The sequence below is a fragment of the Camelina sativa genome, chromosome 13 (assembly GCF_030686135.1).
Source record: "Camelina sativa cultivar CO46 ecotype springtype chromosome 13, ASM3068613v1".
NCBI lineage: Eukaryota > Viridiplantae > Streptophyta > Magnoliopsida > Brassicales > Brassicaceae > Camelina > Camelina sativa.
Genome location: NC_141892.1, coordinates 456,868 through 480,005, shown reverse-complemented (window position 1 = coordinate 480,005; position 23,138 = coordinate 456,868). Strand labels below are relative to the sequence as shown.

The 23,138-nt window shown below is 33.3% G+C and overlaps 5 protein-coding genes and 1 non-coding gene across 6 annotated transcripts; 3 read left to right on the top strand and 3 right to left on the bottom strand.

The window, feature by feature from the left end:
* Nucleotides 1–22: 22 nt before the first annotated feature.
* LOC104734211 (CASP-like protein 5B1) lies at nt 23–1,816 on the bottom strand. The gene is made up of 3 exons (XM_010453739.3): nt 765–1,816; nt 385–517; nt 23–264 (listed from the first exon to the last, which is right to left on the bottom strand). The coding sequence occupies exons 1-3, from the start codon at nt 893–895 to the stop codon at nt 70–72; spliced, it is 459 nt and encodes a 152-aa protein (XP_010452041.1). The 5' UTR covers nt 896–1,816; the 3' UTR covers nt 23–69.
* A 96-nt stretch (nt 1,817–1,912) lies between these two features.
* On the top strand, nt 1,913–3,355 carry LOC104734209 (uncharacterized protein At2g39795, mitochondrial). Its single transcript, XM_010453736.3, has 3 exons — nt 1,913–2,326; nt 2,485–2,831; nt 2,944–3,355. Exons 1-3 carry the CDS (start codon nt 2,045–2,047, stop codon nt 3,101–3,103), a joined length of 789 nt encoding a protein of 262 aa, XP_010452038.1. The 5' UTR covers nt 1,913–2,044; the 3' UTR covers nt 3,104–3,355.
* A 125-nt stretch (nt 3,356–3,480) lies between these two features.
* Nucleotides 3,481–5,427, bottom strand: LOC104734208 (PRA1 family protein A1). Its single transcript, XM_010453735.3, has 8 exons — nt 5,052–5,427; nt 4,791–4,831; nt 4,637–4,715; nt 4,463–4,549; nt 4,285–4,373; nt 4,096–4,167; nt 3,866–3,975; nt 3,481–3,786 (listed from the first exon to the last, which is right to left on the bottom strand). Exons 1-7 carry the CDS (start codon nt 5,207–5,209, stop codon nt 3,872–3,874), a joined length of 630 nt encoding a protein of 209 aa, XP_010452037.1. The 5' UTR covers nt 5,210–5,427; the 3' UTR covers nt 3,481–3,786; nt 3,866–3,871.
* Nucleotides 5,428–8,662: 3,235 nt separating this feature from the next.
* Nucleotides 8,663–12,532, bottom strand: LOC104734206 (BEL1-like homeodomain protein 9). Its single transcript, XM_010453734.3, has 4 exons — nt 11,646–12,532; nt 10,492–10,886; nt 10,040–10,100; nt 8,663–9,518 (listed from the first exon to the last, which is right to left on the bottom strand). Exons 1-4 carry the CDS (start codon nt 12,375–12,377, stop codon nt 8,976–8,978), a joined length of 1,731 nt encoding a protein of 576 aa, XP_010452036.1. The 5' UTR covers nt 12,378–12,532; the 3' UTR covers nt 8,663–8,975.
* Nucleotides 12,533–18,892: 6,360 nt separating this feature from the next.
* On the top strand, nt 18,893–18,963 carry TRNAG-GCC (transfer RNA glycine (anticodon GCC)). The gene has a single exon. It is a non-coding gene; the product is annotated as a tRNA-Gly (tRNA).
* Nucleotides 18,964–20,825: 1,862 nt separating this feature from the next.
* On the top strand, nt 20,826–23,073 carry LOC104734205 (uncharacterized). The gene is made up of 6 exons (XM_010453733.3): nt 20,826–21,429; nt 21,897–21,966; nt 22,065–22,219; nt 22,413–22,473; nt 22,589–22,654; nt 22,771–23,073. Exons 1-5 carry the CDS (start codon nt 21,283–21,285, stop codon nt 22,603–22,605), a joined length of 450 nt encoding a protein of 149 aa, XP_010452035.1. The 5' UTR covers nt 20,826–21,282; the 3' UTR covers nt 22,606–22,654; nt 22,771–23,073.
* Nucleotides 23,074–23,138: the final 65 nt, after the last annotated feature.

The following is a 23,138-nucleotide window of genomic DNA, read 5'->3' as shown; positions in this document are numbered from 1 at the left end:
TAAAAGAAAAGAGAAAACAAAATTTAAAGAAGAGATGGATTTTTTGTAAAAATCAGGATTTGTACAATGTCATATCAAGATCCAAAACATTGCATGAGACGATATAGCAGCCAAAACCCAATTAAAGAAAGATAAACCGACAGAAATCTGAAACCTATTGCAAGAGAGAGCTGGTTGCTGACTGCAAAACTCAGTGTCTTTTGTGAATAAAACCGTAACTCCTGCAGAGGAACACGCAGCTGCAAGAGCTAGAAGTGCAGTGACCTGCAAGGTTAAAACGTTCCAACAAAAGAAAACTATCAAACAGAAACATCTAAAATGTGTACTGATACAGCTTAACTTAACCAAAAGCATAGTCAATGGAAGATAAGTTTAGTTTAGTACCCAATCACCAACAGTGAATAGGCTCAGTAATACGGGGCTTCGTAAATCACTTTTTCTCCTTATAGCATATACGTCAAGACACGCAAGTCCAAAGCTCCAAACCAGCTGAAGACCCATTGATGCAACTAAGAAACTGAAAGGCAAAAGCTATCATCTTTAGGTCATTTAAGATAACCCTATACATTACCATTAATCAATATATAGAAACAATCCCAATTCACATATTTTACCAAACAGAAACAAATTTGTCAAAGATTCAGACACAGTTACTAATTTTGTAGTATCCAAGAAAAAATACAAAATTTAGGATCTTTGGTATATATCGGTGTCCAATGTCATTCAACTAAACTAATTGAGACTGAAAGATGGATAAAAATTACCAGAAAGCAGTGTAATTAGAGAAGCCGTAAGCAGAAACCATAACACCGATGGAAGCAGCGGCAGTAGCACATTGCCCTAATCTCAGTATCAGCCCACTCATAGTTCCAGGACTCCCAATTATCCTCTTCATTGATCAGGGCGGCCAAAACACAAGAAACACACAAAAAAAAACCTAGACTTTCTAACTCTGTTCAAAGATGGCTACTTTACACAACAACAACAAATCACAAAAAATCCAAAAGCCATGATTCAATCATGAAATTTCACAAACCCACAATAAATAAATAAAAACTCAGATTCCTAATTTTCAATAAAGATCATAAGACCTAACGGAATGGGTAGTTTAGAGCATCGCTCACCAGAAAACTAAACATTAAAAAGATGACAACTTTTTATTTTACTTTTCTGGGGATACCGCAATTTAATTTAAGTCTGCTTTTTTTTTTTGTGGAGGAACAATTATGTTACCCTTAACTTCAAGCCAACGAAATCATATTGAAGTTTGAAGAAGAGACAGGTGACGGAAAGTGACGTAATCCTGACGCCGGAGAGAGAGAGAGAGCTATATGTGTTCTTTCTCTCCTTCTTATTTGCCTTTTAGCACGTGTCCACACAGAGACATTCCTCTCTCACTGTACGAATATCCCAACTTTTTTTTTTTTACTTTTTTAATATTTTTTTTTTTTACAGATTCCAAAATTTTTATTAATCTACAAAAAGTTAAAGCCAACGGACGATATTGATGTTCCCGAAGTCAGAGTTGTAAGCCGGCGGATAACATATATGTCTTTAGAATCTAAAAATAGAACTACTAAACAAAAATTCTACAACCAAAAACGAAAGAAAACGATATCTTAAACTAAAAACAGAAATAACCGATAATAAAACCTCAAAAGATACAATAGGACAAAGAAAATAAAGCACTTAGCCAATAAGATTTACCAATTTTTGTTTTGGTTGTTTTGGAAAATTTTATATATCGTCTTCGATTTCAATAGAGAATCTAAACCAATTCCACAATTGTCAAAAAAAAAAGAAAAAAAAAAACAGAAAATAATTATCTAGAAAAACAAAAATATATATATTCAGACTTGAAGATAACTAAAGTAATGCCAGCAAAATATGGGCTTTCTATTGACCCATTAAGTAACTGGGCCTTATTGGATATCAGATCTTATAAATTTCCTTATTCACGGTATTAAATAAACCCTTAAACCTCTCAGTAAAACCTTCATTTCGAGCTCTTGTCACTTTCCACAAAACCCTAGAACCCTCGAAAATGTCGTTGAGCACCGTGTTTCGTCGCGCCTCGTCGACAGTGGCTACTCTTGCCGTCCGCGCGGCTAGATCTCCGGTTAGCTTCCGCAGCGGCGCTGTCTCAGCCCAGAGGCTGATTCTTGGTAGCCAGGTCGGGCGTGAATGGGTTAGTTCATTCTCATTCTCGAGATTTTCCACTGAAAGTGCGATCACTAAAACCACCGCCGACGAGAATCTCATCAGCGTCATCGAATCTGAAATTGAATGCGCCATCGCTGAGGAGGCGCCTCTTGATAATGACATCGTAAGTTTTTCTGTTTCAATATTTGAATTTTGTAAATTTCTTGAGATTTTGTATATTTCTAGGTTTCAGGAATCAAGAATATGTGAATTTTTGTAACAATTCTGTGAATCATGGCATTTGAATGTGAATTTGGTTTCTTATTAATGTTTTGGTAACAGTTGGAGGATAAGCCAGAAGATTTCCCATTTGAAATCATTGATACACCAGGGGAAAGAACTGTGTTGCTGAAAAGGAAATTTGAGGATGAAACCATCCAAGTGGAAGTTGACTCTGCTGCATCTTACGATGATGAAGAGACAGAACAGGAAACAGTAGCAGACGATGGAGATCAAGAAAACGTGGCTAAATTCCGGATTCCCATGGTTGTGAGTGTGGAGAAACCTGGTGGTGTCTGTCTTGAATTTGGAGTCAGCGCATACCCTGATGAGATTGTGATTGATAGTTTATCGATCAAACAACCGCAAGGATCTGATAACGAGCTTGCTTACGAAGGACCTGACTTTGAGTAAGTTCAATTTTGATCATACTGACCCTTTGTTTGCAATTATATAGTATGAGACTGGATATATATATATATATTTATGTGATTGAATTCTTTTGGTTATTATTGTGTGCAGTGACTTGGATGAGAATTTGCAGAAGGCTTTCCACAGGTACTTAGAGATCAGAGGGATCAAACCAAGCTTCACTACCTTTTTGTCTGATTACGTAGCCAACAAAGACAGCAGAGAGTATCTGCAATGGCTCAAGGATATCAAGTCATTTGTCGAGAAGTGAAACTGAACTTTTGTTCAGAGAATAAATGCGAGAATTTCATCTTAGAGATGAACTTGATATCACCATGATTGATCAATCTTATGAGTTGTGCTTGCTTGTTGACAATATTGCTACATGGTTTTCTTTTCTTTTTGGTTTTTTTAAGTACTTACTTTGCTGCTAGCTTTAAGATAAAACCAACTCTTTCGAGTTTCAGTTGGCAAAAAAGGATTATACGACCCCGATAAGTATAAACATTTGCATTTTTCCAAATAATCTTGCAAATTTTGTAGGCATTCTATTCTTATCCAATAGAACGGTTAGTTATGATTTGCTCATGATTCTCTTTATTATTGTAACCAGACCGATCAACTAGACCCTCAACCCGAAAAGAAAAAAGGAGAAAATGCAAAGCTGTTAAACGATTCTAGTATTTGTACACAAAAAGTTTTGGTTGAGAAAGAACAGCACCAAAGCTGGCTTTACAAATCTTTTAACAAAAAAAAGAACAGGATTTCGCTACCAAAAAAGCAAAACCCAAATCAAAGAAAACAGATGATCTCCCAGTCATTAAGCAACAAATCCAGATTGAACACCCAGAGAACATCTATAACAAAATACCACTCTTTTTCCGCAGAAATGCTGTAAGTTTGGTCTTTACCGCGTTAGGACCTCAGCGGAACATGATCCATTGGAGGTACGAGCTGCCAAATAATGTCACCATTTCAAAATAAATAACCACCCCATCCAATCATGCACAAAGAAGAAGATATTTAAACTTACATTACTCTAAATCTCGCTGTAGTTGCGCCATACTGCTCGGAATTCCTCCCTAAATGTGTTAAGACGTGCTTTCAAGTTCGGTGTTCTCAAGCTTGCATGAAGAACTGTAGCTGTGTAACATAGATTACCAAAAGAGGTTGGGTTTACAAAAGCATATGGATTTATCATTTATGAAGTAAGAGTAAGAGAAACTAAGTTATGACTTATGACAATTTGTGTAGATTGCATACCAAGAAGTCCAATGAGTAGGGCCAACGAGAGTGTGAACAAACCACAGGAAATATACCAAAGGGCTAAACTCACTGTGAAACATTAAAAAAAAACAACAACAAATCATGTTTTTCACGGTTTCAGGATATATATATATATATATCTGATAAAGTTTTCCATCAAAAGAAAATATACAAAGCCACACATACCAAGTGAGCAAGCCAAGACAAAGACCCAACGGGGTTGACCACATATATGGATAGCTCTCTTTGCTGATGGACGTCCACGAGTGACAGGCCTATGAAACCACAGATAACATAGATGATAAGCAAGCAACAAAAAGAGAATGAAACGTAGTAAGGAGAGAGGGAAAAGGATAAACATTACTTCAAAGGAGGTCTCATTTTAGCAGCTAACTGTGGAGAGAAATTTCTGGTGGTTCGAGTTGCCTTCTCACTAAAAGAGCCTGCAAAGCTGTAGACAAGAATCCTAATTATAGAACTAATGATTCAATCATATAACCAGAAGAACAATAACAAGGAAAATAAAAAATAAAAAAACCTGTCATTTAGGAATGCAACACTTAAGGCAGTCAAAAGCGCAGAGAAGATGGCGAGAGGCCTTGTGAGAAATCCCAATCCTGACAAGTTTGACAATTCGTAAGTGATGAACACAAACAACACATGATACTAATTGCTTCCTCAGAGTAACATACCAAGTATAACGAGGATCATGATGAAATAGTTTGTACGGTAGCTGCAAAAAGTAAGATCATCATCATCATCAATCACAGGTCAAAACAACAAATAAAGCTCAAATCCGGAAATTAAGCTACTCTAAGTTCCAAGCATCTATTGATTAGACATTGATGACACCATCTCAGATTCAAACAACAAACAAATTGAAGAAACAAAGAATCAATCGGCGAACAAGAGAGAGAGAGAGAGAGAGAGAGAGAGAGAGAGGGAGATCGTACTAGTAGAGATTGCACTTGAGGCGACTATCCCATTTAGAGAAAGATTTAGGAACGGTGAACCTAGAGAAGAACTCAGACGGCGGACGCGGCGGAGAAGACCAGTCAACTTCACGGAGAGCATCGACCAGATCCTCAACCGTTACGTTTCCCCAATCCATCACCTCCCAAAAAAAAAAAATCTCCGATCACAACAAACTCAACTCTCCCTTGAATTCTCCACACAAGAATCTACTCACAGATTATTAATAAAGATCAAAATCGAAATCAAATGCTTTCCCCTCGACGACGAAGATTTAACGATTTTTCGTTGCAAAAGAAAAGGATCGAAACGAAAAGTCTTTTAATGCTTTTGGGGCAAAGAGGAAAGACGATTTATGTTATACTACGCCACGCGTCTCTTTTTTAAATGACGTTTGTACCCTTTACTCTGGTTTTCTTTAACCCAAACCGTCCAAGACCATATTTTAATTGTAATCCGGTTTACTCAATCGAAGGTTTGAATCGCGATACCGTTAACATGATGTAAAAGAGATCGTATGATTATTCATCGGTTTAGGTTTAGTGTTTGATCTACCTACGGTTGTGCACAATAATGATTGGATAAACTAAAGGTTTTTTCATAAAAATATATTTAGAGAGAGGACTAATATATAGAGATAGGGGACACAAAATAATATTTCTAGCATAAAATCATGTTTAGACTAATGTATCAAATCATATCCCACTTCGAGTGGCTAGACCAAGTTAATCATTGATGAATATATTCTTCTCTTAAAATTAGTAGTATAGTGTACATCACATCCCCTGCGGATAATGAATAATGGGAAAATAATTAACGCATTTGTGTGAAAATGTACGTAACACACTGATACGTATACTTATCACGTATCGATCTTCTCCTACGCTACGCATATAATACATATCTAACTCATGACCCGCTCTTATCGACATATATCTACGGGTCAAAGTTCAAACCTACGCGCGTCTCTCCGTGCATATTTAATTTGGTTCATATCCGTTCAATGATTTTATAAATGTTATATGTGTATAAATATGTGCACAATCAAACCATATATTTGGGCATCATTTGATGATTTCCCACCCCTCATGCATGTCAATTTGATCTTCGTGTAGCTCTCTTAGTTAGAACGACGCACCAAAACCTTTTAATTTCTTTAATTTTGTGTATAATTAAGACCTTCTACATTTCAAATTTAAATTCTTTCAGAACTTTTTGAAAATTTTACATTTAACTATAAGGTGACCGAGAGCTTCAACATTACTAAAATCATATATCACCTGCGTATATATATATATATATATATATCCTTTTTGTTTATTACTTTCTACTCAAAAAGGACAAAAAATAGACCAAGACATGAAGAGAAACGGTTAAACCTATACATGATGAATGTTTGACATAACAATTTTTTAATTTATTTTAGGCACAGAGAATGGGAATTACCTTTGAACTAACCAATTTCAACGGAGTTAATTAATGTGATAATTTGATGCTTCCTCCTTCTCCAAAATTCAAAGCTAAGAGTGTTTTTTCTTGAGTTAGGTGTTGTGTTCTACCTCGAGTAAGGAAGAGGTAATCCGTATCCCGAGGATTAAAAACTTTGCATTCGCAAATCTATGCTTATGAAGTTTTAAACCTCAGGATGCAGATTACCCGTTCATCATCAAGTACCTTCATCTTCCATCTTCTGTTTTTGTTGTTGTTTGAATTGTTGTTAATGGTGAGAATATATATAGAGCTGGTGAAGCTTATAAATAGTAATGGTGCAAAAGAATAATACTTATTCCAAACGTTTAATGCTTCTGGAACAAATACTCACACATATCTTTAGTTGTCCATGGTTTCTTATTTATTCTCTCATTTATATATAGTTCAGCATATTTATATATGCGATTTGATCAGTATAAAATATACATATAGATAGTATAACATGTACAATTGACGATATATATGTACAGTACAAAACGTCTTGTTTTCTTATAACCAAAATGATTCGGATGGTTATATACATTGTGAAAATGTTCATAATCTTTCATTCAAACCTTTTAGATATGAACACCTCGGGTCCTTTAAGGCAGGAGACACAGAACAAAAAATTTCCAACTTTTATCTGTTGTGTTTGGAAAATTTAATTAAAGTTTCTACATGAAACGTGTGGAGAGTGTTTTTCCGCATCCACATAAAGGGGACAGATTGTGAGAGATCAAATCACATGAGAAAATTGATTCTTTGTTCTTTCCGAGCCAATGATGGGCACCTTCAATTTTTTTTTTTTTTTTTGCCTTTTGCTTTTTAAATATAATGGTCTTTAAAAAAAATTATTTGACTGCTTTTATTTTCTTCTCTCGGCTCGAACCGAATCGATTCTCTTCTCTATTGTTTAAATTTCATATAATTGAAAATATATGAGCTAAATAAGGTATTATTAAATTCTAAGTAGAGATCCAGAACATTTAGTTCAGTTGATTACATTATAGTTAGTTTAGGTGTTCCAGTTTCAGATAAACAATATAAATTTCCATCATTTAAAACATTTTCACAATCTTTACTTAAAACTTTATGAATCGTATGTAGTTCATAATTATCCAAAATACATTGCCCAAATTATGGTAGACCTCGGTGATAACTAAATCATATAGAATTAGCTTAAACAAAAAAATAGAACATCATATCAAATTTATTTTATACAACATATATAAGTCATGAATAAATAAAAAGTGTATTAAAAAGCTGGGAAAACCGAATAAATTGTGAAAAAAAAAAGACAACAAAAAAATTACAAAAGGAAAAGGTTGTATGTATATTTCTTTTCTTTCCAAAAGCAAATGCAAAGTTATTTGAAGCAACAAAAGCATTATTTTTCATCGTTTTGCTCTCATGGGCTCTTCAAAAGGCAACCTAATTACATTTGTACCATATACAAGGGATCCACAACCACATCCCAAATTGAACCTTAAACCAAACTAATTTGATCTTATGTTTAAAGTCGGTTCAATGTATTTTTTAATAAATAAATAGATCAATTAATTCTGGAAGATATTCAACCCTGACTGCTATTAGGGTTTTAAAACATATAGAGCTAGTCGGCTAAAAATTATTCACTAGTAACGAAATTTAGTGCCAATCAAAATTCATGAAAACTGTAGCCGATCCGGCCCAAAGTGGTATAACCGATCCATCCCGAAATCGATCGTTCTAAAACTTCATATTATTGATTTCTGTCATAGATACATACATGGTCAGAAGAGAATCATTTTGATAATCTTGTTTGAAATATCTCATACCAAAGATATCGACTAGCGCATCGTAACTGTTGACTTGATGAAGAAAAACAAATTTAACAATAAAAATTTGAATAATTGATTTGTTTAATTTATATAAAAATATTGGTAACTTAAGAGTTAAGATGATAAAGAGCCTTTGTTATGAATTGTTTCCAATCTTGTTGGACTCTTGTTTTGTATTTTCTTATAAATGAAAAAATGGTTACTTTGGGATTGCATAAACTACACAACAAACAACAATGTATGGCCAACATTCATCTTAATCGTGTTGATGATCGATCAAAGTTTTACAAGTAACTCCATGGTTTAAGAGTCATAGATTAGAATTGCATTTTCACCAACAAAACTTCAACTACGGTGGTTACAAACAGTAGAACGCCTGACGTAGCCGTCACTCAACACCTGAACGCCTCATGTTTTGGTTCAACTAGGTTTTTTTCTCTTGATACAGTTCAATTTCATGCCTCATAAAGATTCCATTTGTCAAAGGAAACAAAAAAAAAAAAAAAAAAAACTGAAAACATTCTAATATACACATCATATGCATTACAATTCCCCCGTATCTCATACATACCCAAACGTCAAACATATTTTTTTTCTTTCCCACACAAGTTGATCTCATCCTACAAAATCATGTAGAAACTGATGATTACTACCACCAATAAAATCTCTCCCAAACTGACGATTTTGCCCTTCATACCCACCCCCGCCACCACCGTCTCCACTACCACCATCAAGCCCGAACCTCTGAGCAGTTGTCATCGGAAACGGCTCCGGCAAACCAATCTGATGATGAAGCCCTAACGTCAACGACACTCCTCCGTTTGTGCTGTTACTCATCACCGGGACATTCGAAGACCCAATCCCGTACGAGAAGCCGCCACCGCTCCCAGTGTTTACATAGCTGTTGTTGGTGGTGCCGTGAACGTCGTCGTTTCGAGCCCGTCTAGCCGGAGATGAGTTGTTAGCTCTTTGGTGTGCTGCGGAGGAAGAAGGGTTGTTATTGTTGTTGCTGTTGTCAGGGAAGACGGTGTTGCTGCTGCGTTCATCTCTCCAAGAAGAGGAAGAAGATCTCTGAGATTGTCGAGTCTCCAGCATGTGAATCTCTTCCACCATCGGTTTCCAAACCCTAACTCGTGCGTTTATGAACCAATTCGATACCTGAATTAACATTTTTGCCATAATTAATTAATAACCTGCCACAAGCGATTTAGTACTTTTGGAACGCAAAATCCTTAATTAATCATTATCAATAACCAAAGGAGTTAGTTCGCTTAATGAAAAAAGAAACCCTAAAGATTTAGGTTCCCATATTGAATAAGCTGCAATCCTCATATCGATGCCTAAGACTAAGATACATTAATATACTAGATATGATTGATTCCCATGTTTTAACATATCTTTGTGGTGTGTTTTTATTTTTGGTAAGTCTTTGTGGTGTGTTTTGTAAACCTATTTGAAAATTAATATATTTACTGTTTTATTAAAATGTCGTTTAATTTGGAGTATATTTTCTATGAAAGTGTTTAAAGTTTTAAGATATTTGTTTGGAAAAAAATAATGTGACACTTGGTCAAACCTAATCAACTTTAAAGTTTAACTTTAGTTACTATTATACAGCAAGAAATTTCTAAAATTGTAAACAAGAAACGAAAAAAGACTGAAGGTATCAGAAGTGAAACCTGATTTCTGGAGAGACCTGTCTGCTTAGCCAGCATGAGTTTGTCTGTATCAGTTGGATAACTGCAACAAAAGACACAGACAACTACAATTTAATATATATATATATCATTGTATATACTTACATCAACATATATATCACACCACATAATTGCACTAGCAAAACGACATATCCAAGTTTGAGAAACAAACAAGCAGTCGATATGTCCCATCTAAAACATACTTCCAAGTAAAAATACACTCCTATACACACATATATATTTCAAACTGACACACACATACATGTGCATCTATAGCTATTGTTCACAAGCGTATATGTAATACACTTTGGTTCATGAATACATTAAGTTAAAAGTGCGCATTCAATGACATCAATCGTTGGTAGTTAGAACTAAGTTCAAACTCGAATCAAACAACTTTGAAAAGCGTATATATGGCCAGAAGGGTTACTTACGGATGCAAGAAATGATCGAAAAGCCAAGCCCTTAGAACAGTTACGGCACGTTCGGGTAGGCCACGGTGCGGTCTCCATACAGGAGCATGATGATCAGGAAGTCCGTGTCTTTGACCAGCAGAACAAAAGCCTCTAGAACTATCACTTCCTCCAAATCTCAAAGAATCAGTCTTATTCTCGGAGTTCATCGGATGACCACATTGTTGTTGTATCTTGTTATTGTGGCTGAACTGAAGCTGGTCCGTTATAGCATTCTTCAAACACTTGAAATGCTTAGACAATGCTTTTAAGGCTAAGGTTGCGTACGGAGCAGCGTGACCAAGACCTGCAACGCATTCGAATGATCCCATCACAGCTTGTAGCTGCTCATAGTATTGCTTATACCTCTTGTAAACCTTCAAAACGTCACATGGAAATGTTTTTTAGATTCCCACTTAAATAATAAAATGGGTGATTATAAATTTGAATGGCTCATACAATATTTCCCACACTCAAAAAGTATGTTATATATACCTCGGAATAAACTAATTAAAATCTTTAAGTCTTTAGCTTTAAGATCATATATATATTTTGTGCATATATTCCTTCATAAAGAAGGAGTTCTCTTTTTATCACTTAAATGTTATACCCCTAAGATTTGAAGAATCCAATTCACAAATTTAGATCAAGGAAGCTCTATCTAAAGTTACTTCCTCAAGATAATATTATTATTACTACTTTAGTATAACCTTAAAATTGTATTAAAAAAGATAACAATAATCAACAATGAAGAAGAGCGCAAGCTTGTAGTATATAGTAATTAATATGGACACTATAACATCTTCTATTCATGCAAAACGTAGGGAACATTATTAACTAAAACAACATGTCGTATTGTATTGAATAAATATTAGTATATTTAAACGATATAATTTTAAAATGGCTTTGAAGGAGTTTCATTTTCCAAGGAAGATCTTTTTTAATAGACATATCATTTATCACATTTTGTCTCCAATTTCAAAGGACACCGACCAAAAACTGTGAACATTTAACACAATAATACACGTACATACTAATAAGAAAGCTGTATAGACAAATTAATTAACAAAATTTACAGATTTAAATACTTTTCAAAAACTAAGATTTTGATCATATAATTATTATTATATATATACCTCGTCGAGCATGGAGATGAGTTTAGATTTTTTCTTTCCATTATCTCCTCCGCCGCCATCAGAAACGCCGCAGAGATTCTCAACCGTCGGATCAAAAAGCAGAGAAGAATCATCGTCGTCGATGACTTTGTCGGTGTAAATCCCACGACCCACATTACAAAACTCATCAAGAAGCATCTGTGCTGGTTTCAAGAACCTTGATCCTTTAAGAATCGATGCGTATCCCGTGAAAGGCCCAAGAGGGCCAGAGCTTCTGGACGCAACGGTGACAGCGGCGGCGTTGGCTTCAGCGGCAGATCTACAGAATCCAGAGTTAACAACGCCGGGAACGAGTAGATCGTAAGCAAGTCTAGGGTGAGACGACAAAGATAGAGACAAAGGCTCGGGTTTGAAGACAAGAACGTCTCCGGAAGAAAGACCGGCGTTAAAAGAATGATCTCCGGCGACAGCGACTGCGGTTGATGAAGAGGAAGAAGGGCCACCGAGAAATCCCATGAAATTACTGTAGCTAGGGTTGGATATGTTGTTGTTGTGGTTGTTGTTGGGGTGAAAGCCACCGGCTGCTAGGAAATCGGAATCGGCGAGGGGAAACACGCCGCCTCCGCCGCCGCTGGTTGAAGAAGGTGGAGGAGGAGGAGGGTGAAAGTGGAAGTGAGAATCAAGAGAAGGAATACGAAGCTTGTCTCGACGGCTTTGTTGAAGAACATGATAAGGCTCGTATGCATCAGCCATGGAGAAGGATGATGATGTCGAGATGCAGAAGAAGAAGAAGAAGAAAGAGAGAGTAACAGCGTAAGAGATAATGGCGAAACGAGAGGTTAAAAGAGAGAGAAGCTCTTTTGGTTTCTTTTTGACGCACGATAAAAAAAATGTATTTTCAAAAAATTTCTTTATTATATACTCTCTCCGTTTCTGAGTTATAACAAGTATATTAAGAAATAATTATTTTTAAAAAATATAACTAATTATAAATAAAACTGCATAATATAAAATAAAAAATTAATCTAAAAATTATATAAAAAGTTGGAAACATTCTATTTTATGAAATATGGGAAAAAATATCCTAAAAACCTAAAATATAAAAAAATATCTAATGTTTTTTGAGACTTGGAATGTTTTAGTGCGGAGGAATTTAGTATGAGCATTACAATTTTGGTCAAGATTCATCTTTTTTGGTGTTTGTTACTAGCTAGCTATTTAATACTCTCTCTATAGGTAATCCTATAGAATGGTGAATAAGTTTAATGATTGTGTGGAATTTTACTAGTTAAATGATTCTGTGATACCATGATTATTATATTTAGGGTTTATTTCACAATTTCGTAAAACTGAAATTGATCAATAAACAAATATGTTGATACTTGAATAATTTTCTTCGTCTTAGCATCTTATACTTTTTCTTGCGTTTTTCACTATATATATTTTTGTTATATTCAGTTTTCAATCACCGTATTATTTATACAGTTAACCGCATCTATTATAAAGTCTTCAATATATATATGGTCAATCATTTGTTTTTAAGACGGGTATTCAAACGATGGATACATACGAACTCGGCGTACTACTATATCCTCCTCATGTAAACAACTCGAGATTTATATGAATGATGTTTTAAAAATATAAAAACTGATGAAAAGTGAAAAGTCCCGGGTTTGGTGGGAGAGAGGGCTTTAGGAATTCGAGAGAAGGTGACCGGCTGTAACCGGTGACACTGGAACTGGTTCTTGTACAAACTGTTCTGTGTCTCAGTCTTTCACATACTTACTGACATTTCTACAACTTTTAAGTCTTCTTTTTGTCGTTTTTCTTCTTTTCTTTTGCTGGAATAAATACCTTTTTACGCTTAAAATTTAGTCTTACTTTTCTTTTTCTTTCTACAATCTTACCAGTAATTAGTAATGTCTCTGGTACAACGTCTAACTTTGTGTAATAAAAGCGTGGATGGTATGGAATGGCCCATAAGATTAATGAGAATCAAATTGTGATGAACCATTCGTTTGCAGTAAAGAATAAATATATAAATAAAAATCTTATGGACAGTAAAAATTGTGTTCCTCTTGTTCGCAACTTCGCATAAACACAATTTTAATAGGAGAGATCGCCGGAGAGATTTTCAAAAAAAAATAAAGATCGCCGGAGAGAATTTTGATAACTAATTGATAAGTTTCTGTGAAATCTAGGGTTTTTAAAAAAAAATTGTGTGACAGATAAAGATAGAGAGAGACATGAAGGTTGAGAGAAACGGTGAGAGTTTTGTAGGACTACACTACATTATCAATTATCATAAACAATTTTGTCCTTCTATGGCTAACAATATTTAATAAATACGTCTAAATGAATTTGTGTGTGTGTGTGTAAAGAGTACGTCTAAAAGAGTTACTTGTACGAATTCAAAACCTAATGCACAGTTTTCTAATATTGTAGCGAATATCTTTGCAAAAATTATATCCTAAGATATGCCAGAAAATGATTAAAACGGTAAAGTAAATTCGACTGTACTGTAATAATCGTGTTTCAAATAATCATTAGAGGATATTTCGTTTGCATGGGAAATAATGCGACGTAAATCATTTGAAAATGTGCTTCGAACACTAAGCAAAGCAATACTTGTTTCGTGTTACAATTTTTTTATATATAAAAGTATTTCCTCTTTTGGCTAAGATGGACCACAAAAAATTGAAAAAGAACCAAGGCACTCCAATAAAGTATTACAGTAAATAAAGTGCACGTAATTATTAGTTCTTCTCTTCTTTTTTTTTTTTTTTATTAACATTGTATCACGGGTAACAACATATAAAGCTTTTTAAGCAATATTTCTTTTTCTATATTCTTTGTTTAAAAATAAAATAAAAGTATCAACAATTTTAATATAATGTACTTGAATAATCTCTCTCTGTATATAAATAGGCATTTTGGACTTTCTTTGTTAATTTATAGTTGTTGTTGTTTTTTTCACAAACTAGAGTAATTTATAATTATTGGTATTACTAGGCTTTGAACCCACGTTACGCGTGAGTTTATTTGATATATTTTGATGAAAATTATATATGATTGATGACGGTAATAAAATATTCTCTTATAAAAAAAATTAATTTAGTATTAAGGAAAAAATTAAATTTCAGATACACAATTTTTAAAAATATAAAAATCAGTTGTGTTATAAAATCAAATATGATTAAAAAAATCATGAATTTAATTCGACGTCGAGGCGAGATGAATCAAATTGATGACATCACATATTCTAAACCATTTCTTTGACCACCAAAAAAACGAAAGAATTTTATCATCATGAATTTAACTCGTTTTCATAATTAATTGATCGCTACCACATATATTTTCATTTTTTCATTCAATGTTTTCTTATTCTTCATATTCTTTCTTTTCATCTTCAATGTAAAATTTTTTTTGGAAATTGTCATCTTTACTTTTACCGTCTGGTTCTTTGTTATACTATTTTTCTTCTTCTTCCTCGTCAATTTCTTCGCATTCTTCCAATGAAAAACATTTTTTTAAGACTACCACACAACTTGTTAACCCATCAAACTCGAAGAACAAAATCATTTATTTTCTCATAAAAATAAAAAATAAGATAAAAAATAAAAAATAATGAAAGAATATCAACTCATCTATAAAATCATACACAAAAATATATTTTACAGCTAATAAGAAATAAAAAGCACAAACGTAGATAAATAAGATAATTTTTGTATTACATGAATATTTTAAATATTTTTAACTTTTAAAAGGTTTCGAAATATAAAATTTGAACCTTTTAAAAAGTTTCAATATTTATAATATTTAAACTTTTAAAATTTAAAAATTATAATATTTAAAAACTAAGAACTTTTAAAAGTAGTAATATTTATAATATTTAAACTTTTAAACTTTTAAACTTTTAAAATTTATAAATATTATAATATATTTTTTGAAACTTTTTAAAGTTTTAATTTGATCAAATAAAAACCGGATCAAACCGAATAAAACTTTTAAACTTGGACGTTTGATAAATCAAGCTTTCTTGCTCATTCGTTGTTGGAAACATATTAATCTTATTTATACTGGTTCTGAACCATTGTCTAAAAAATTTCTAGCCGATGTGGGATATTGTACATAGTTCTTTTATTTCCATAAATTTAAATTTTTTCTTTTTTTCTAAAAATTTTGGAAATTAAAAAAATGTTAATGAATGACATGTCAAATCTTGATAAGTTGTTTAAAATAATTTTTAATAAATAAAATTCTAGAAATTTTAAAAAAATGTTAATTAGTGAGATCTCTAATCACTATTTGTGTTTTAAAGCTTAGATATACTCCTTTTTTATTAGTATAGATTCGATTTTCAAGTATTAATAGGTTAATAAATATATTGCATACAAAAAACAAACTTTACAAAAGGAATGTTTTGTGACGAGGACTAGTTACTAATATATAAAGTGATGATTGTAAACCACGAGGATTGGAGGAAGATTTGGTGACTAAACTACTTTAGATTGAAAAAGCCAGATCCAATTAGGAGGATTGTCTCGGTTGATCTGGATCTTGCAGTGATGGAGTGGTTCGTAGACGTATTCGTTTTGTGCTTTCAGTCTGATGTTTTGGAAACGCCGATTTGATCCTTAAAAAAAAATGTAAACTGAGTCGGAGTTAGTGATTGCGATGATGTCGAAAGTAAAAGACCAGTCCATGTGTATTTAATGTGGGTGTTCAAAGAAAATATGATCACACAAAAGACATGCATAAGCATGGATGCTCCCAACTCTTCAAACCGTCTCGAGTTGGCATTTTATTCCAAATTGTATATTTGTTGTTGATGGCTTATTGGCTAGTCATGATATTCGCGGACCTATTTTGCGTCTAAGAATCGTGCCAAGAGTCTACATAGCGAACCTATTTTGCGTCTAAGAATCGTGCCAAGAGTCTACATATCATCCATTTTCTAATTTTGCACACAACGAAGAGTCTGAGCAACACACCTCTCAACTTGCAAAACTCTTTTTATTTCGTTTGCTAGTTTTGTAGTAGTAACATTTTACCTATTTTATATGAAAGTCGAAAAAAAGTTAAAACATAATAATGCGAAAAGTATTAATTGCTTGGTAGGTCATAATTAAATAACATCCCAACCACAATAACTGTTGAATTTAACTGTAGGTCATCTTTTGGATAAAAACATGCTATATAATATACGTAATACACGATCACACAAAAGTATCTCATCACGAGTAAAAAAAAATTAAAACAAGTTAACAAAAACAGAATAATTTTTTTTAAAAAAATTCAACTATCATTAACAAAACAGCTATAATCGGCACATGCTTTAAGGGTTAAGATTCATTGGACCTAACTTCCTAATTGAATAATCTAGAAAAATATACATTACAATATTGTATGACCAAAGTAGAATAAACACAATCGGATTTTAATTCGTTGATCTGATAAGCTATTTTTATTATACTATTGTAACTAACCAATATGAACTAATGCACCGGGTAGCGATAGCAACATTATAGGTAAATGTATTGTACTACAACTCAATAGTTGTTGGTTCGTCATAATTTAGCAGAAGCATGATTTTCATCCATTTTACACAGTTATGATTTATATCCTCGTAACACAACGATTTTTAATTGGAACATTTGTTTTGTTTAGATGGTACAGCCATGAGCTTTTCCAGTGTAAACCTATGGTTCATGTAGCTAGCTACTAGGCCACAGTACTAAATTTAATTAGGACTTACAACTGCAAAATACTCAAGTTCTGATAAAAGACCATTGGGATTCTCAGGTGACGTCGTCATGCTAACGTTATTACGTTTTAAAAATAAAATAAAAATATTAAAAGATTATTACGTTTTGATTTGCTCTGCACAAATCTTTTGCTTAGTGAGGATTCCACCGAGTTTGCCGTCAGTTGATGTAACGGCGTTTCTCGTTCTTCACAAAACTCCGTACGCCTTCTGAAACCATATCATCCACTCGCGGGTAATTTTCACGCGCTGTTATAAAACTGTACTAGGCTACTAGCTAATAGTAATTGTCTTAATTAATTATTTTTGACTAATGCAGGCATATAAGGAAAAAAACACTGCACTCGATTAGTAGAAAAGAATGATAAATTATGTAAATCATCGACAAGAACTGTATTACAAGGACCTAAACAAGAACTTGAATAGAAAAGAAAAAAAAGCAGCGAATTATGGAAATAGAAACCAAATTTCATGGTACCAATACTATATTTTGGCACATGGAAAGATAATTCCAACTCACTTCTTAAAGTATAAATCACATCAGTCATTCGTTGCTTTTTTATTTCTTCTTCTTTTTCTTTTAAATTGAACCGGTACATATATTTGTTGTCTCGTGAATCAGAATTAAGGAGAGACGCATTAAATTAGAATAATAAATGGTCATATCATAACATAAATGACAAATCCACACCACATGTTGACGACTATATTATGTTATGTTTCATCAAATCCAACTTAGCATCTAGGTGAAAAAGCTAAACACTCTAGAAAGAAAAGAAACATTTGTTCTTGTTACAAGGAATTAACTGAATAAGATAACAATTAGCTTACATGTTTAACTAACTATACCAAAAACAAAAAAAGCATGATGGTTTAGTTTCTGTCTAATCTTTGACGAGAACTAAATTTTTTTTTTGGTTACAACTAAACATTATTGGTAACAACTAAACATTAGTCTTTGCTTTGGTGTTGTTAGTTCTGTTTTTTTTTTGTAACATATGTCTTAAAAGTGTATTTGGTGGCCTCATAAATTTCTTTTTTTTCTTTCTTATAATTAAAGACTAAAACGAAGAGAAGTAACATGAAATATTTTTGGATAAATAAAAAATATTTGGGATAATGTAATATTATGAACGTAAAATGGTATTTTACTAAATTTAAATAAATAAATATATATTGGGTCCATATGAGGGGGGTAGTAGTACAGTACAGAGAGAAGCACTGTGATGACGTCACCTGTTAGGTTGCGTGACTCCTGGGCGCTGTTTCTGTCTTGTATTTACGCTATCTTCCCCCCCCCCCATACTCTCTCTCTCTCTTATTATTTTTTTTTTTCTTCTGCTTATTCTCATTTTAACCTAATTCATCTGTAATACTTTTGATGATAGATTATATTTGGTACTACAATTAGGCTGGAGTTAAATTTGTTTTCAAAAGAATACCTTCAATATGTAAAGTAATGATTATATTAATAATTCTTTAGAATGACAATTTGACAAAAGCACCAGTGGTTTAGTGGAATAATAGTACCCTGCCACGGTACAGACCCGGGTTCGATTCCCGGCTGGTGCATTTATTTTTATTTTTCCGAAACTTACGATTAACAAAACACCAATTTCATTTTTGGGCCATTGGGTGTCAAATAAGGAGCCCAAGTATACGTTGCTCTCTAAATCCAAACGAAAAAACTTAACAAGTTGATTTCGTATTGGGCCTATTTGGCTAGCAAAATTTACTAGTCCATCACGAGAATTTTTCATTGTCCTTTTAAAAAAAAAAAAAGCAAACATTACGAATGTAGTAGTAGTAAAGATGATGAAGAAATATCCTCTCTCTTAGAATCTCGAGAAGAGAATATGGAAATGTGTCGTAGTTAGCAGTTTCCCCGACGTATCTTCCGCTTGATACCAAGTTCCCAAACAAACTAACAAACTTGTTCACATTATACTAAAATAACCTCTCTTTTTTTTCTTTCTTTTATATAAAATTATATTCATAGATTGTTATTCAAAACACTATATATGTATGTAATTTTTGACTAATTAAAATATTCATAGTTAATTAGTTATGTATTGCAGTTTTATACTTATATGTTTGATGGAGCAAGCATAATTAGTTAAGCTTTCAATATATTTCTAATTAACCTATTCCTAAAATTCCTCAAGACTAAACAATAATCACAAAAGCCAAGACGCAATTGAATCTTTACTTTTTTTTTTTGTCTATCTTATCCTTTTGCCAGTCGTCGTCTAGTATCTCTCTCGCATGAGAATCAACCACCAAAATCTAACCTGAATTTGATGTAAATGTAAGGCAGAATAGAAGTGGCCATGGTTTTCAAAACTATATACATCTCGAAACCTTAATAGCTACAAGAAAAACCAAACGAAGTTTGGGAAAAAAAAGAAAGAAAGAAGAAAGTTTTTGGCATTTAATAAAACGTCTCATTCATTGAGAAGGGAGTAGAGATAACGAGAGAGAGAGGTCAAGTTCAATGTTGCAGCCGACAATAGAGAAGAGATAAGGTCTTTTTTTTTTTTTTTTTTTTTAAACTGTCACGTGAAACTGAAATCCACAAAGAGCGAATGAGAGAAGTGGAAGAGTCAAAGATAATAAAAACCCAACGAACTTTGACTCATCCTTCCTTTCAAGGGGGTTCGTTAATTATCCATTTTGGATTATTTTTTGTTTGGGTGTGTGTGTGACTCTCGTACGTGGCTATTTGGTAACTACCGACCTAAGATAAGTTTGGTCCTACTCCCCCTAATTCGATTACCACGTGTCGATCGCATTATCAGACACCTCGAGTGGGGGAGTTGTAATTTGAGTAACCAGATAACGGTAATTGATACAATAACTTATCATACTAGTAGTAGTATGACATTGACATGAAATCATATTCCAACTACCGACGTTTTTTCCTTTATAAAAAAAAAGAAAGATATTTTCCCATCAAGCAAAGTCCTCGTACCAGTCGAGACATCTGTATATTGATGTTGTTGTTGTTGTTATTGTATACGCAAATCTTTTACATCAAATTTATCAGTTGTCTAATTGATGTTGGGTCAACCTAGTATAAAAGCATCCCCAAACTTACTTACCAGTTGATTATACCAAACTAGTACCTAGAATGATAAATAAACAAGTTTTTCTACTCACACACAGCAACGATAAATAAACAAGTTATAAAATGCTAGTTTCACTCGGTGACACACATCGATAAAAACTATGTAAAGTAGCAAAAGATAAAACGAAAAAAATACCTCCATATTCATTTTTACCATTGCGCTAAAGAATATTAATTACAAAAAATAATAATTACGTCACCAGTGACAGCATAAACAAATATATGTGTATAATAAAAAAAAAGTCGTTTAACCTTTCTATTTATTGTTTTCTCTATAAGGGAAGAAAATATATATACATTTTTTGTCATATAAGAAAAACTAAGAAAGAATTACAATACGTAACGTTGTAGTCTGATCAAAAGTTATTAAGGGGAAGTGATTAAACATAATCAGCTTAACCCTCCTAAAAAGATTACAAATGGTTTTTTTTAACAACAAAATTAACATATGGTTTTAATTTAATACGGTAATTAAAACCCAACAAAGGTTTCGTTGTTGTTAGTTGAGTTAGCTCTTCTATAAATTGTCTCGAGTGTCCCACACAGTTTTGCTTCCCCTTTTTCTACCTCTCCCCAAATTTTCATATTGCTTCGCTATAATCTTCTTCATCATCGTATAAACCAATACATACATCACTCTATATATATATATATATATACATCTAATATGCACATAGGTATATACAATAATACGTATAGTAGTATTAGAGATTTCTGGGTTTAGGCTAAAGAGAGAGAGAGAGAGAGAGACGAAATCAATATCAATGGAAGGAAGAAAGAAGAAGGCTTTACCTTCCTCCTCCTCCTCTTCTTCTTCGTTAACCTCTGAGCTTTTTGGTTCTAGAGATAACCCTTCTTCTCCTTCTCCTTCTTCTGGTGTTTTCGGATCCATCTTTGCTCCTCCTTCTACGGTAAAAACAAATCCTCAAAGTTTCGATTTTTTTTTTCTTTCTTTCTTTCTGGGATTCAATTTTGTCGGTGTTTGAATTTCGTTAGGTAAATCTCTGTTTCTATTTCGATTTCGATTAAAAGCTTCGTTGGGAATTTAGGAATTAGGGTTTTCAAAATCGATACGATGATTTATCTGATTTGATCGTATAGCCGAATTGATTTGATTGATTTTTGTTTTCAATTTCGTATTCACAATTTTTTGAATTGTGAAGGTTCTGTTTTTGTTTGTCTGTTTGTTGCAAATAGTGGATTTTTTTTTTAAAAAGAGAGTTTTCAAATTGTGGAAGAAGACCCCACAACCCCAAATTAAGAATAAGAACACTCAAGAGAAGAGGAAGAAGAAGAATTTTATGTGATTTGTAGCTTGGAGTACACGTTTCTCCGTTTATGAAGCATTTGATACTATTCTTCTCTGTTCTTGTTTCAGGTTCTGGGCAGAGAATCTATGCGACAAGAGACTGTGACTGGTGGCTGGAACGACAAAACCTCTAAGACTGGTAATAATTATGTTTAAAAAAACATCATCATCTTTGACAAGTCTCTCTGTTTATGCAATTCTCTTGTTGATATTTGAATTTTTTTTTTTTATTTGCAGGTGATGTTGATAGAAACAGGGAACATCAGGAGAATCTTGGTTCAGCTTATCAGCAGGATCAGAGAGTACAACCTTGTCATCTGAGTTCTTCCATCTATTACGGTGGCCCTGATGTTTATTTCCAGTCTCAAAGTAATTCCACCATCAACTCCACGGTAAATCTAAACTCAACTTATTACGCTTGTTCATTGACTACTGTCTCTAAAGAATCTGGCTGAAGAATCTAATGCACGATTTACTCTGGGAAAATGCTAGAAACTTTCTTGGTCTAGTATAGATGTTTTATAGAGTTAAGTCTTGTGGAGCTTTTGATGTGTGTTTATAACTTATGTTTCTATCCTTTTGAAGAACAAGAAAGATGGAGGGGAAGATGATTCTGGGAGTGCATCAAGAGGAAATTGGTGGCAAGGTATATCGGTTCTTATGTTTCCATCTGATGGTGAATCCATCATTTTGTTCCGTTTTGGGGTCAATCTTGTTCCGTTTCTCTAACCATTCCTGAGTTTTTTTTTTTTTGTTTCCAGGATCTCTGTATTATTAAGTAGAGATCTTACTACGTAAGCAACTGTTATAACTACAAAAGCAAGAAGGTATACTGAACCCAAAAAAACATCCATTGGAACAATTCTGCTTAGGTTCTAACTTGAAACTTCTATAACTAAGACATGAAAATCTGATTTTTTTAGTTTGTTTGGTTCGGTTTTAGATTTTGCAGGTACATAGGAACAAAAAAACGAAGATAGAGTAGCTGTTGATCCGTCGTTTGTAGTAACTTCTCATCTTATTATTACAAAAGTATGGAAGAAGTTTGAAGCTAGAGCTAGCTAGTTCCAAAAACAGGGGACTTTTTTTTGGCCCTTGTCGTGGTTTAGTGATTGACCCGACCGGTTCAGATCTAATATTTCCCTTTGTTATATAGATAAACCGTTGATAGTTTTGTACAAAAACTCTATCGATCTCCAGTTTCCACGCATATAAATAAAATAAACTCTTTTTGGTTCTCTTTTAATCGAAGGAAACAGTTGTATTAGTTTGGTTATACACTTATACTACTATATGAATGTTTGGTTATCT